The 13,303-nt window shown below is 42.9% G+C and overlaps 1 protein-coding gene across 1 annotated transcript in view; it reads right to left on the reverse strand.

Annotated features, from left to right (window-relative positions):
• TRAPPC13 (trafficking protein particle complex subunit 13) overlaps positions 1 to 13,303 on the reverse strand; it is a gene marked incomplete in the record, with an annotated part of 57,545 nt that overhangs the window by 26,706 nt on the left and 17,536 nt on the right. The window contains 5 exon segments of the mRNA XM_073623546.1: positions 980 to 1,052; positions 3,109 to 3,236; positions 3,382 to 3,466; positions 4,146 to 4,245; positions 7,227 to 7,295. Of these exon segments, the coding sequence (XP_073479647.1) occupies positions 980 to 1,052; positions 3,109 to 3,236; positions 3,382 to 3,466; positions 4,146 to 4,245; positions 7,227 to 7,295 (455 nt within the window).

Genomic DNA, 13,303 nt, shown 5'->3' on the forward strand with positions numbered 1-13,303 from the left:
GCAGATTCACAGTTCATTCACTTTCTTGATCTGTATGTTTGTTAGGTTACTATCTCAGAGAATTGAAGTCAGAAAACTAAGCAACTAGCACCTGAGATGCCAGGTATCACTGTTGAGCCCTCTAGAGACATAATGGGCTTATCAATGAAACATCAAAGAAAGAGGGTGCCAATCTGATGACCTCAATGATGTACAACCCCCCCCACCCCCATCTCCTCACACCAATAGTACCAGCTTACCATAACGATTGAAACATTAAGTCCTATTAGCTCTACTAAGAAGGAAGTCAATAAGCACGGTCTTCATCTTTCTCACATAATGGGTTTCGTTTAAAATGTTGACTCATATTTTTACACTTTTTTTTTTTAGATTACACCTGAAAGTGGTTAGGCTTAACAAAGATAACTTTCTTGTTGTGTGTTATTGTTTGAAAGCCTATTTGTTCTATCAGAATTTAGTTATGTCTGCACACGGGGGCTGCCATATTTGTCCATTACATGTGAAGCCGGCTCTGCTTCTTGCCTAGTAGTACTGCACAGTGGTTGTGCTCTACTGTTCCTCTTCCCCAATGGAAGTCTATCAGTCGGTGAATTGACAGAAAACAATGCACTCTCTATGTGGCCATTGCTTATTTCAGCAGTTGTTATTCAAGAAAACTGAGTGATTGAAGAAAACAGATAGCCAGTAGAGGCAAATCCGCCAGTCATCATAATACATAATCATAAATGAAGACAGTCAGATAAAGATTATGTTAAACATTACAAATACGATTCAATGCAAGATCCCTTTATAGCAGGGGTAGGCAACCTGGGGCCCTCCAGCTGTTGCAGAACTACAAGTCCCATCATGCCTCTGGGAGTAATTGTAACTGCCAGCCTTACAATTCCTCATGGGAAATGTAGTTCCACAACAGCTGGGGGGCCGCAGGTTGCCTACCCCTGCTTTATATGCTTAAAATATTGTAATTTGTAAACCTCACCTGGAATTTGAAGAACTTTCTGAAGTACATCTTCTCGCCTGTCTGCGTGGTGTAACTTACAGCACACACCAATCTGGAACAAAGAAATGTGTATTTTTATTAGCAGTGTTCTCACTACAAGAATTGTACTCCTATCCCACTGTCTCTGTACTGACCCAATCCACTACATTATTCTGAAAACACACTGCAAAACACACAGAGAGGGACATTTTCCAAGACTGGAGCAGTCAGAATCTAGAGCAGCTGTGCAACCTTTCAATTTTAAAGCTTAAAACGGAGAAGTACAGCCAAAGCGTGTTTGGCTGTACTTCTATGGATCACAGGAGTGCAGCTATTGGCTAACATCACTCAGCAGGTCCAGGCTGGGAAAAGACCTCAACCATATGGTGGAGATACATCCGGATGCCTGGACTGGTACCTGGCTCAGCGAGCGGCTGAGAGTCTGAGCCAACACTCCCACCCCCTCCACACCCCAGAGCTCTAGTGAGCGCAGGGAGGCAGAGCAGAAAGCCAATGATTGACCGTCACCAGCTCTCTGCTCACAGAGCACTGAGAACCGAGCGATCAGCGGCACTTGATCACTTGGTTCTCAGTCTTTGAGAAGGCGGGGACAGATGCAGCATCGAACCGATGCTACATCCACCTAGATACAATTAAAAAAATTAAAAAAAACCCTCAACTTCTCTTTAAAAGGGACCTTTCACATGGTTCACATGGGCATTCAGTCTGGATCAGTCACTTTTTGATGGCTTCAGACTAAACCACAATGTCTCGATTGGGCAGACAGATGTAAACGGACGGATGTCCATTTGCATTCGCTCACATTCAAATCAGTGTATGCTGCATAAAAAAATGTCTGCACTCTTTTTTCTTTTTTTTTTTTGTATGGACATCAATGGATGTAAACTGAACAGACATATTTGCATAATGGTGTAAACTGAACTAAAGACGGATGTGCAAACACAATCACGATGCACCACAGCACAGAGTCACACAGGAAATCTTGTCCTGTGGCCATCAAATTATAAAAAAATTTCTCTGTGAATGCTGGATAAGAGGATTTAATCTGGCTTATGATCCAGATTTTCATGTAGTTTTATATTTTGTTGGTATTAGCTTAACTATGTGTAATGATTTTGGGTAATCTTAGAGAAAGTGGTGTAATAATTGCATTTTGGTAGTTTGATTTTCTGTTATTTTTTCAAATCGGTGTTATTAATTCTATGTAGTATTTGAATAGGATGGTATGGTTGATTACAGTATTAGTTTAGTTTTATTTGGTATCAATTGCTGTTATTGGTGATTTTATTGTGGTGTCTTGTTATTGTGATTTTTGTGTTGTCTTTGTTGAATGTAATTGTAGCTTCGTAATTCCCCTTTTGGATTGATAAAATATTCTGAATCTGAACAGGAGACAGATGTACAAATGTAAACTACTGTAAGCAGAATCAGTATTCATCAATATTAATTTCTTAGGGCATGCCATCTAGATCAGTCTATCAGTTTTTCAAACTAATACAGAACTGAACCATAATGTAAGCCTGTTTACATCCGCCTACTCCTAGAGCAGCATGGAGCGTTCAATCAGGTCCTCCTGAAAAACTGACAGGTGGACCTGATTGGAAAACCATTGTGAAAAGGGCTGCAAAGAAGTCCAGGACAGACAAAATGGAGTAGCTAAGGGTCCTTTCACACAAGCTTGTCTGCTAGGAGGACTTCACTTGCTCAGTGGGGATCGATCCGCTGATGCCCACTGAGGTCTGTCTCCGCTCACTGTGGTGAAATGGACCTGCCAGAGCCCCGCGCTCTCCTCTATGGGGAGATCGGATGAAAACAGACCGCCTGTCCGTTTTCATCCGATCCACCAGACAGATAGAAAATAGGGTCGCCATCTGTCTGTCTGGATTTCACGGATCTGATCCGATAGCAGCAGTTACCACTTACATCCTTGCACTTGAAATACATTGAATCAGGAGAATCACCAATTTAATCACTTTTGATTTACCTGAATATCCTGAATGTGTATTTGCATATATTTTTTCTGGAGTATCAAAAAATTAGCACTGAAATTAACTCACTGGCTTAAACAGTATCATTTTCCTAAAAATCTTTTTAATCCTATTGCTTACATGTGTGTGCCAATCTCTTTAACTTCGTGATGAATGACATCATCTATACAGCTGTCCGGTCTCAGTTCAGCCACCACAGCACTGGATGCTGACAGGTTGAGCCGTTGGGAACTTGTCTGCAGGTCTGCCTGTAGAAAGCATGCAATACATTCATAAGTACCATACATTGATATTTGCACACTGGAATTTACCACCCTCACCCATTGGTCACATTAAAGGATGACCGTTTTAATGCGAAAGCACAAAAAACAGTTATAACTAGAAATTACTTACCTTGACCTGTATGTCTTTGACTGGTTGATTGCTGTCATTGTGAACGCTGATGTAGCTAGAGAACGTTTCACCTAGGAAGATGTTTCTTCATTTCCATGTGCAAAAAATGGATTGAATGTAAAAGAAAGAAAAACAGTTATGCTTGCATTAGAAGTCTTACTCTTGGTTCTAAGAACACAGAACATTTTAGGCCTATAAGGATAAATCACATCTGCCACTTTAAGGCTGCACTCACACATGATCGCGGGTGGGATCGCCACAATTCCACCCCGCAATTCCAAATGGCTGCAAAAACGCAGGACGCATTTGCAATGCACTACTTCTAATGGCACCCCAATCGTACCGCGATTCTGACGCAATCGTCGAGCGCCCATTGGCCACGTGCGCCGCTGTCGCCCAAAAGAAGCTCATGTTCCTTTTTGAGCGACACGTGTTGCGATTGCAGCGCTATTTACCGCGCGGCAAAATCGCTGTGCCATTAGAAGTAACGGCATCACAAACTCGTCTCGCATTTTGCAGCCATTTGAAATGGGGGGGGGGGGGGCAGAATCGTGGCGATTCCGCCTGCGATCACGTGTGTGTGCAGCCTAAAGTTGCTAATTGGAATAGAGTGTACATTTTCCTTGCACATGTAGCAAACCAACATTGATGGCACAGAATTAAACGGAAAGCATGCCTGAGGGCAGGAGTGTGACTAATCCTAATTTTGAGTGTAATGTGATGCTGCTAAATAGTCACTGCAACTGTAAAGAGAAGTCTCATACCCAAAATTCTGTGGTAATGTTAACATTTCTCCCAGCATTAATATTTCTGCTCCTTTCACTGTAGAAGGATCATCTTTCATGAGGTTATTAAACAAGTCACCTATACACAGACACAGAACAAAATAACTATTAAGGGACATTTTCTAAGTACAAAAACAGCATCATTTATGTCATCAAACTGTTTCTCCAAGAGGGAGTCTTGTATACATACAAGGGAATCAAGTGCTGAAATTACACTAAGTACCATGCTTCTTGCTGTCTAAAATGGTACATTTCTCGTTCAACATGAAACAGCCCAGGCTGCTTATCAATAGGTATAGACACTTTATAGGAATCCTTTCCTAAGAAAATCCCTCGGTGCTTGCCACCTCTAGAACTTTTTTCTGGATGTTATGTTGATCCTCTGGCTTCAACACTTTGGGGTTAATTTACTAACAATGCACAGTGCAAAATCTGGTGTAGCTGTGCTCATTAGCCAATCAGCTTCTAATTTCAGCTTGTTCAATTATGCTTTGACAAAAAGCTGGAAGCCGATTGGTTTCTATGAAGCGCTGCACCAGATTTTGCACTCTCCAGGTATAATAAAGGCTCGGTTCACACTAGCCCAACTCCAAAGTCATGTGATTTTCAGTGCAACTTTGGAATCTGACTTTGATGTGAGATTTTAAAATCTGTGGCATTGAAGTCGTATCAAAGTAGTGCAGGAACCTTTTCAAAAGTCAGAGCGGCTTGTGTCAGATCAGATAGGACGGCTCTCATAGGGAAACATTTAATTCGACATGTCATGTGACTTGTGCTCTCACAAGTCGGGTCCCATGTCGCACCAGTGTGACCCAAGCCTTAATCAAACTCTTTGAGTCACTGACCCAAAGCAAGTATGCAGAAAAGTCCTTAGCTCAGGGGTCAGCAACCTTTTCCAAACCAAGGGGTTTATCAAACGTTTGCATAGCGATTTGCCCAGTTCTTTGAGAATGGGGCAAAAAAAAAAAAAAAAGGGTTTTTCAAATAACACATTTGCCCACTAGTTAATATTAAGTATCAATTTAAAATCTATGAAAAAAAAAAAAAAAAAAAAGAAAGTCAACAGGCACAGGAAATAGCCTACTAACATTTTATTTTTTGCCTTATTCCCACAGAAAGAATGTATGTGCACTTTTACTGTTCAAATCGCTATGCAACTTTTTTTTTTATTTTTTTTAAATACAGCCCTAGGTCCTGGACCTAATTCGACATTGAAATCGTGCGACTTCACTTGAAATTGCACGATTTCAAAGGCGCATGTGAGTGCGACTTCTTGGCTGACATCTGTGCGACTTCCTGCACAGATGTATATGCAAGTCACACCTTAAAATTGCCAAAAGTAATGCAGGAACTACTTTTTTAAAATCGGTGCGGCACCGCAAAGTCGGTGTCACACTGATTTGAACAGTTCCATTGTCAACAATAGGCTGTGACTTGTCATGCGGTTTGTACCTGTCAAATCGCATGACAAGTCACACTGGTGTGAACGGGGGCTTGGTGTCAATTTACACGTAATACACAAGCAGAGTGAGCGTAGCACACTATGGCCATATATAGTTTATTTTCAAATTTTTTGCACTCATTTTAGCAAGTTAAACTCTATTAACAGGTGCACACACAACATTCATGTTTTAGTGGCGCTATATCTGGCCACCTTTTTCAAACATTAGAATTTGTCTAGTTAACTCATTCCACTACAGACTAAAAAATATTTAACACATTTTACTACAGTGATGTCTTAATTAGAAATATCTAATCATTTTTTAGACATAAGGCTGTAGATCTTCCAGGTGCCACTGAAAATAGCTTTGTATTCCCACATTGGCGTGTGTGCCTTAGGTTGCTGGCCCCTGCATTAGCTGCATACCATTGCATGGGTTTGGGCCTTAAAGTATTAAAGCCATAGGGTCAATGTGAAAGCCAAGCAACTATCATTTGCTGAATCAAAATAAGCTGTGGAAGCCCCAGTGTTGTCAGGAAAGGTTTTCTTGCATGAGTAACACAGTCATAGTACATAGACTAGCAGCTCAGAACATACAGCCTTTTTTGCCAGCCGCTCTGATGAAAAACTTTGGACTGAGCTATTAAGACAAAAGGTATAACAAGTATATAAAAGGCAGTACCACTCATCAATACATGGCACATTAATTTGGGGTTTTAAAATGCACATTTTTGGAGGTAATCAGTGGATCGCGGGTGCAATGTCAGGCTCCTGCACGCTCTACCTTCTGTTTTTTGCCTGCATCTCCTTATGGACTTTAAAAAAAACGCTGGAAGAAGAGTGTATGAGCTACGAGGGATTCATTGAGCACTACAAGCTGTCTGTTGTGCTGGCAGACAGGACTTGTAGTTTCTTCATTCACAGATTCCTGTAAATGAATGACGCAGCTGTGAATAATGCAGGGAGAAAAATCACTGTCACAGGGAAGGGTGGGGGTACTGAACACGTTGCATCCTAAATAGAGGTGTAACATGTAAGCTTATCTTTTAAAGTGTAAGTCTGGGCAAAAATCTAAAGCCTTGCCAGAGTTCTGTTGCTGGATTATGTCAGTATATCCTTCTCTTCATTTTCATAACTCTGAGCACTTTTTCTCCTCCCATACCAGCTGCCTTTTGTTTCTCCCACTCGCCTGCTATTTCAGTGCAGCAGAGGCAGCATTGTTAGCTCAGTGCAGGATGTTAGGGGCTCCCTGAATATCTGTGTCACCAAGTATTTTTCTCTATACCTGAAGCATTTTTAAAGACAAAACAGGGGTAAATGTGCATGTATCACTGAGATGTACTGAATGTGTTTATAAATTTGGCCACTTTATGGGCCTGTGTTGGCGGTCTTTGGGCTTGTGTCAATGGCATCAGTTTGGGGATCATTTAGAATTCATTTTCAGGTACATTTAACATCCTTCTAACCTGCTTCAAGCCTCTCCTATAGACACGGAAATGAAAAACCAAATTTAAGTGAATGTCAGTCGACACAGGCCCCAAGGCAAATCCAACACTTGATTAATCGAATCCACTCATTGATGTTTGTTCTTTTTCAGTTTAATGCAGAAAACATTTTACCTGGAAGGTCTCGTTCTTCACATGTTACTGGGATATTGGTAAATAAAGTTGGTTTTGTGAGGCGCATCACTAGAAAGAGAAAAGGGGATAAAAAAAAACACTTAGTACTTATATTCGTCATTGGAAAATTGCCTTTTCAATAATCGTTTTTTTTCTTCTACGTACAAAGCGCAACATTTCAAGCAGCACTTTACAGAATACACTGTACCATTCTTGTCAGTCTTCCTGAAGAAGGAGCCTATAATCAAAAAGGTCTTTCCACACTCGTACAATCAGCGTGGACACTGAACAGATACAGAAATAACCTAACTTGATGCATTAGATCCGGGGTCTCTAAACTTTTGAAACAAAGGGCCAGTTTACAGCCCTTCAAACTTTTTTTTTTTTCAAATATAAACTTTATTCAAATCCAAACAGTGGTGAGGGCCCCGCGATACAAATATAAATGAGTACTGGTGTTTTGTTACATTTGCTATACAGAGGTCACATAAATTCAAGACAATATACCATGTATATGTGAGCATGAACCTTTGAAGCATGTGAATATCTTTGGTGTGTCACTTTATTAGTGCAAAATATCTTTATGCAAAGTTCTACAGCATCAGGGTGTCACCCACCTACTTTTTCAACTTTTCTTTTAGAAAATGTAGGGAGAAGGGATATAGAAGAGGGGGGGGGGGGGGGGGGGAAGAAGGAAGAAGAGGGAGTGAAGAAAGAAAAAAAAAAAAAAATAGGGGGGGGGGGGGGGACAAAGATAGAGACATGGCGATATCTAGATCCATATTCCTTTTAGACAGTGTAATCCTTATAATTGTGGAGATGTTATCATGACCCAAGTAAGCGCTGGCCTTCTTCGGAGTAGATAAATGCGTTCCAGATGTCCCAGGTCTTTTTATGTATTTCTTGTTTATGTTGTGCGGTGAGGATCAGGTCTTCCATTTTCTTTATTTCCTCTACCCTCCGTAGCCATAATGAAGTGGCAGGAGGGAGAGGTTGTTTCCAGCAAAGTGGGATACACGCCCTTGCTGCATTGAGCAAATGACGTGTGAGGGACTTCTTATATTTTTTGATGGGGATGGAAGAAAGATGTAGGAGGAAAAAAGCGGCCTCATCAGGGATATTATATTCTGTGCACTTTTGCGTTATGCGCCTGACCTCTCCCCAAAAGTCTCGCAACTTAGAGCAAGACCAAAAAATATGAATCAGGGTTCCCTCCTCCTCGTCACAGCGCCAGCACCGATTCGAGGAAGATGGAAAGCATCTTCGCAACCGGGAGGGGGTCAGGTACCAACGGTTAAGTAGCTTGAAGTTAGTTTCCTGTACTCTAGTACAAGACGAGGATTTAAGAGCTAGTATGATTATGCGTTGCCGCTGTGCTGCTGAGAATGTACAGTTAAGGTCTCTCTCCCATCTGGCCAAACTGAGTAGAGGTGCTCGTTCTTTTGGCATGTTTATTAGTGAATATGTTTGGGACAGAATGTGGGCCAATGGGCCCTCTCCTGTACAAAGATCCTCAAACGGTGTTTGCTGTTGGGAAAAGGTTTGTGGTTTTGGAAGGGAATGAAGGAAGTGATGCAGCTGAGCTGCCTTCCAGAAGGTAAGTTGGAAGTCTCCTGTAGGATTAGTCAGTTCTGATATGGATGGCCAGGTTCCTCCAATGGAGAATTTGGCTACATGGTCCTTGCCCGTGTCTCTTAGAGTGAAGTAATCCGTTGTCTGTAAACCAGGGGTAAAGTTTGGGTGACCCAGAATAGGGAACAAAGAGGAGTTTTTAGATGTAATGGAAGCCTGTATGGCAATTTGGTGGCTATGTCTTAAGGTGGTGCCAATTAAGGGGTGCGACTTCATTCCATGAGGAAGGTCATCATAGCACCACAACGCACTTTTCAGAGGTATGAGGGTTTGGGATTGTTCAAGTTGAACCCAGAGTTTGGACTCACCATTCCTCCTCCAGTCAAGGATGCGCCCCAGATGTGAGGCTAGGTAGTACTGTCGAATGTCAAGTAAAGCTAGTCCCCCCTCATTTTTGGGAAGCGTTAATTGTGAACGTCGTAGTCGGGGTTTTTTGTGGGCCCACACAAATCTTGTGAAAAGAGATTGGGTCTGTTTGAAAAAGGAAGGTGGGATATGAACAGGTAATGCTTGTATGAGGTAGATAAATTTAGGGAGTATACACATTTTCAGGAGATTACATCTCCCGAACCAGGAGTGAAAACCTGTGTTCCATTTTTCTAGTAAGATCCGGGTGTTTGTTAGCTGGGGCGGAAAATTTAGATCAAATGTATGTGTCAAGTCAGAGGGGATTTTCGTACCTAGGTATGTTAGGGCTGTATCAGTCCACTTGAAGTTAAAATTAGATTGCAGTTCTAGTAACACATTAGGGGGTACGGCGATGCCCATTGCTTCTGATTTGGAGAAGTTAATTTTTAGGTGAGAGATTGCTCCGTATATTTTAAATTCTCGCATAAGATTTGGTAGAGATATTCTGGGGTTGGTGAGGGAGAATAAGAGGTCATCGGCATACGCGAAAATTTTACATTGGGAATCTCTTATCTGAAGTCCAGATATATCTGGGTTATTTCTGATAGTGCAGAGGAACGGTTCTAGGGAGAGGGCAAAGAGTAGAGGGGAAAGATGGGAACCTTGCCTGGTGCCATTAGTAATAGCGAAGGGGTTCGACAGTACACCATTTACTTTTACTTGGGCTGAAGGATTGGAATAGATGTTGTATATCTATTTCAACATCTTATCCCCAAGTCCTATATGACGGAGAACTGAGAACATATAGTTCCAGTTGACCCTGTCAAAGGTCTTTTCAGCATCGGTATTCACGAATACGCAGGGGGTCTTATTGGCGTTTGCTACATGTAGGAGGTTGAGGGCCTTAATGGTGTTATCCCTCGCCTCTCTGGTGGGGATAAAACCGACCTGGTCAAGGTGGACAAGGTTTTGAAGATGTTGTGCTAATCTGGTGGCAATAATCTTTGAGAATAACTTTAGATCCAAATTTAAAAGAGAAATAGGTCTGTAGCTACCACAGGCCCCTGGATCTTTCCCCTCTTTGTAGATCAAGGAGATATGGGCTTTTAAGGTCTCTCTCGGGAAGCTAGCCTCTGCCCCCAGTGCACTGAAAAGCGCAACCAATCGTGGGCCTAAAATGGGAAGAAAGGCTTTATAATACTGGACCGTGTAGCCATCTGGTCCTGGGGTTTTGCCTAGTTTCATAGTGTTTACTGCTACCTGTAACTCTTCCAAAGTTATTGGTTCGTCTAAGATTGCCTTGGTTTCAGCTGGTAGGGACGGGAGTTTCGAATCTGAGATATATTTGGTTATGTCTGTCTGGGCAGGAGGCGAGTCGGGAAGATTATATAAGTCAGAGAAGAAGTCCTCAAAACCCTTAGAGATTTGTGTCGGGATGGTGGCTCTTTGGCCGTTAGGGCAAGTGATCTGTGGGATATAAGCGGCTGATCTGACTTCTTTTACAGATCTGGCTAGTAGTTTCCCGCACTTGTCTCCTGACTCGTATGACATTTTAAGGCAATACTGTAAGGCTGCCTTTGCCCTGTACTGTAGTAAGTCTATGATTTGTGTGCGCAGTGTCGTCAGCTGCGTCTCAAGGTCTGGAGTGGGTGTCTGCTTATGTTGTATTTCTACTGAGGCTAATGTGGAGAGTAGTTTAGTGAGTTGTTCGTTTCTTTTCCTTTTTATAGTCGTCCCATGTTTGATGAGGACCCCCCGGAGGACACACTTGTGAGCTTCCCATAGTATTCCAGGGTCGCATCCCTGTATATCGTTTTCCCTGAAATAGAGCTCTAGTTCTTTAGTTACGTCCTCCATCACCTCAGGGATTTGCAGGAGACTCTCGTTCAGACACCAGAATAGGGATCTGGGCGAGGGTCTCTCCGTGAGTCTATATGTGATAGAGACAGGGGCGTGGTCTGACCATGTAATCAGACCTATTGATGAGGAGCTCACAAGGTGCAATTGGTCATGGGGTATCAGAAACATGTCGATCCTAGAGTAGACCTTGTGCGGGGGAGAGAAAACGAGTAATCTCTTTCCCCTGAGTGCTGGAGACGCCATACATCTGTCAGCTGCGCACCGTGAAGGGCCTGCGCTATACGCTTCCTGGAGGTTGGGGATGTGGAGGAACTACCTGAGGATGTGTCCACTGAGGGAGTCAGAGGGACATTAAGATCACCCCCTAGAATCAGTTGACCCTGCTTAAATGTCATGAGTTTGTCTATTAAGTGTCTCAAAAATTTATCCTGGCATTCGTTAGGAGCATAAAGTGTGGCCAACGTGAATTGTAACCCCCCTATTAAGCCTTTAAGGAATATGTAACGCCCCTCAGGGTCTTTCAGCATCTCCTGAAATTGCCATGGCAGTCTGCTGGAGATCAAAATAGAGGCCCCTTTGGACTTAGAGTGGGAGTTAGTTGAATGATAGGCTCGGGAGAAAGCTCTGTTCTGTAGTATCTGTGACTTATCCGTTTTAAAGTGGGTCTCCTGAATGAAGGCAACGTCAGTATGTGATTTTTTGAGGTCATGAAGTAACATACGTCTCTTCTCAGGCGTATTTAGGCCTCTAACATTGAGAGATGTTACTTTAAGGGAATCTACCGCCATGTCTCGAGAATGAGGAAAAAGTGTAGTAAAAAAAAAAAAAAAAAAAAAAAAAAAAAAAAAAAAAAAGGGGGGGGGGGGGGGGGGGGGGGAGAGGAGGGGGAAGTGAAGGAAGGGTTTCAAGCCAGAGAAGTCTGACCTAGCGTCAACTAAATGTGTAAGTTTTATCAACTTATTATGTATACAAAACCGGAGCCCCGGATGTATACAATGGCCTATTTGGGGTGTGGGTGGTCAGTAACCTGTAACCTGTAAGTGAATGTCCAGGTCTCCCACCCATCCCGACATCACATCAACAGTAGTTTTTCCTTTTCCCAAAAAAAAAAAAAAAAAAAAAAAAAAAAAAAAAAAAACAATAAAACACAGAATGCAAAGTGATAACTAAAATAGTAACAGATGTCAGCAATGAATAAGTTTTGTAAGACAATCCCCGGCTGGCTACCCGCCCCCGCGCTTCGCGCTCACCAGCAGCCATCCGGGGATATGCAACCAAACAATGAGTCCATACACTTCACATGATGTAGTATTAGCTCAAGCCCCACCCCCAACATAGGCTGACCTCGATACCTACTTCCCGGAGCGTATCAGCTCATGTTACCAAAGCTTTTCCCAAAAGACTGGTTTGTCATCCCGAGGTCTCTAGTCAAGCATGCCAAGACAGGGAGTAAATTTAAGTAACAGGGAAAACCTAGTCTTTTGTATATAGCATAATACCAACCGGTCTTCTCATCCTGCTCCTCCACGTCAATCCTGAGGGTCTGTCAGAACGGGAGCCTTGGGATAACCAACATTACTCTGAAGAGCGATATTAGTATTGTTCCCCGACAGAGATCATTCCCTGCAGTGGCTCCTGTACAGTTTCTGTTCCTGAGGGGGGGGTGGGGGAATCTCCTTCAAGGATGAGGGGTAAACATTGTTCCATGTCTTCTCCCAAAGCACCTTATATTTATTCAACTGTAGGATAAGGGGAATGGCAACAAAACTGGGATATATAATAGCCGTGGTGGAGGACTTCGGTGGTTGTCTGTATAACGGGAATGGGTGCCAGAGTCTAAGGTATCCGTCCGGGTTACATTAAGGTGGAGGCTGTTGAGGGTGAGGCTCGGTCAAAACGGGTATAGAGGTCTCATCAGAAGTGCAAGGGACTTTGGTGTCATTACTCACGATTCCCGATGTTCATCCTGGGATAGAGAGCGGGATCGACGACCATTTCTCTGCGGCCTCTGAGGCTGTGGAACCTGTCCCCTCGATGCGCTTAGACGTCCCGGAGCACGAGGAAGATAGTCCAGCCAATTGGGGATGGTGATCGGGTCCGAACCAAGGAAATCGAAGAGAGCTGGTAGGGATTCCGGGGACCGCAGGAGGAAGGATTTCTGTTCCTTGAGGAAGGTGACCGACAGCGGGAAGCCCCATCGATAAGTGGCGTTGCAGCGTCTGGCTAGGTCTAACAGG

The sequence above is a fragment of the Aquarana catesbeiana genome, linkage group LG01 (assembly GCF_042186555.1).
Source record: "Aquarana catesbeiana isolate 2022-GZ linkage group LG01, ASM4218655v1, whole genome shotgun sequence".
In the NCBI taxonomy this organism is placed as follows: Eukaryota; Metazoa; Chordata; class Amphibia; order Anura; family Ranidae; genus Aquarana; species Aquarana catesbeiana.